Source organism: Microtus ochrogaster, assembly GCF_000317375.1.
Source record: "Microtus ochrogaster isolate Prairie Vole_2 chromosome 14 unlocalized genomic scaffold, MicOch1.0 chr14_random_3, whole genome shotgun sequence".
Lineage (NCBI taxonomy): Eukaryota > Metazoa > Chordata > Mammalia > Rodentia > Cricetidae > Microtus > Microtus ochrogaster.
In genome coordinates this window covers 14003380-14005793 of record NW_004949098.1, presented here as the reverse complement: position 1 = coordinate 14005793, position 2414 = coordinate 14003380, and the positions used below count along the sequence as shown (strand labels likewise).

At 37.4% G+C, this 2414-nt stretch overlaps 1 gene segment (V, D, J or C); it reads right to left on the bottom strand.

The window, feature by feature from the left end:
- Window positions 1-915: 915 nt before the first annotated feature.
- Window positions 916-1618, bottom strand: LOC101992800. The segment is given in 2 exon segments: window positions 916-1331; window positions 1546-1618. Coding segments are annotated over 2 exon segments (465 nt in total).
- Window positions 1619-2414: the final 796 nt, after the last annotated feature.

Sequence of the window (2414 nt, the reverse complement as noted above, 5' to 3'; positions counted from 1 at the left end):
ATATATATATGTTTCTGTATGAGTTTGAGTGTGTTCTTGTTTGAATGTATGTGTTTATGTATGTGTATCTATGTGTATAAGTGTACATACGTGTAAATGTGGGGGGGTGTGCACTTGAGTGTGTGAGCATGGGTGTTTAGGTATGGAGGTTACATATAATAGGAAAGACAGAGAGATAAAAATTAGAAGATACTCTGGAAGAAAAGATTGCAGAAAAGGGAAGGAGAAATGGGGGAAGGTTAAGTACATATGGTCAAAATATATGACATACTGGAAAAACCTTGCTTTTAAGAAAATTATGTACAGTGAATTTAAATCAATAAAAGATTTTAAGGTGCAGCAAAATGACTCACCTGTCAAAGACACTTGACAGCAAGCCTGATATCAAACCTTAATTTGAGTCCCAGAACCCAAATGACAATGATAAGATCAAGTCCAGGCTGTCCTCTAACCTCCATATCTATACCATGTCAGCTGTACACCTAGAAAGATGCACACACATACAGACAGACATGCAAATGTACACTCTCATAGTCACAGAAAAAGGTACTTGACTGACTAGAATACGATTAAATGTTAAAGAAAAAAAACAGATGAAACAGACGCCAGTAAGGAAGTACGAAGCTCTCTAGAATCTATTAAAGCCTGGAACACTTTTCAATAGAGCTTCCAAAATGAAATACAGCATGTAGTCATAATCACTTCAGCCCACAGAGTCTTCTGATTGACACCACAAGTCCAGAAGTATAAAAAGCTAAACACCTTATATATTCAAGAAACAGAGTTTGTGGTAATTTAGTTCTCCTTTGCTGTTTTGCATAAAACTTTCATACTAAAAATACAAAAGAGACATTGAACCATTACAGTTTGATGGACTGTGCAAACTTTTTCATCAGAGTTTCAGGTAAACTGACTCTAAGGCAAAAAAGGGAAGTGTAAAGGAACATGGCTGTGAATAATGAAGGCAGATGGTGAGAATCTCAGAGAGGTTTTTGTTGGAGGATGAAGCACTGTGAGAGGATAGCTGTAGTGCTGCTGGCAGTAATAATCTGCCAAGTCTTCAGCCTGGACACTGTTGATGGTGAGAGCAAAATCTGTCCCAGATCCACTGCCTATGAAGCGATCAGGGACCCCAGTGTGCCGAGTGGATGCATAGTAGATTAGTAGTTTAGGAGACTGCCCTGGTTTCTGCTGGTACCAGTTCAAGTAGTTCTTCTTGGTATTACTGTTGTAAAGACTCTGACTGGCCTTGCAGCTGATAGTGATCTTCTCTCCTACTGACACAGCCAAGGAAGATGGAGACTGGGTCATTGTGATATCTGCACAGGCACCTGCAATCAGAAAAACAAATGGTCATAAGTAATGAAAAACACACAGAATTTAATACAGATAAACTTTGTCATTTTGTAACCTCATTATGTCATATTGTCAGAGTGTGTATCTTTTACAGTAGTGTAAGAAATAGTGTCCTAGCACACACATTGTAAATTTCTTTTATACAGAGAAGTGACTCCCAAAAGATTGCAATACATTTAAGTTTCTCACCAGACACCCAGAGCAGCAGGGACATGAGGATTTGGGTCTGTGACTCCATATTGTTCCACGTGCCTGTCTGATGTAGCTCAGTTTTCACCAAAAAGGCCTGCTTTATACATTCTGAGCAGCTGCTCTGGGCTGGAGTTTCCCATGCAAAGCAGTAATCAAATACATAAAGAAATGTCTGGACAGTATGTGTGAGTGACTGGTGTCAATCAGCAGGCAAAAGTACAGTCATTGGTAGTGTGAGAAACTCTGAAAGATATTAACGTACTGCTTTCACAGACAGAAATTTATGAGGTGTTCTAATATCAACTTTAGGCTAAAACACCTTACATATTTAAGTCAGTTTGCTTTTGCAGCAATGTGTGGAAATTTATCTCATATTAACAGTACTAGGTATATAATAAAATATATTAAAAATCTCACCATAGCAAAAGAAAGCTAGAGTAAGAAAATATAAAGTAGAAAATTTACTGTTATACTGAAGACAATGAACAATTAGCTCCAGTTTCTTGTCTACACAAGGAACAGAGATTCAAAGAGCAGCCCAGAATTCACTCTGTGGAAATTCTGGGGAACATTAATTTAAGATTGAGATGAGAGCTTTAATCTCAAAGCAAACCCAGCATAAACAAGTAAGTACCCTTCACACAATTTCAGGGAACAATTAGAGGACACTGAATTTGGCAAAACGGGAGCAGAACAAGTAATCATGGCTGTAGATCAACACTGCAAGAAAGTTAATTCTGGAAATGCATATTTTGGATTAATCTTTAAATTAATTATCAGTACTGAAACTGGGTAAAATGGTTCTATTGAAATAGTAAACAAGTAAAAAGTTCTGTAGCAAGAGGTAAAACAATGCTAAGTCAAGT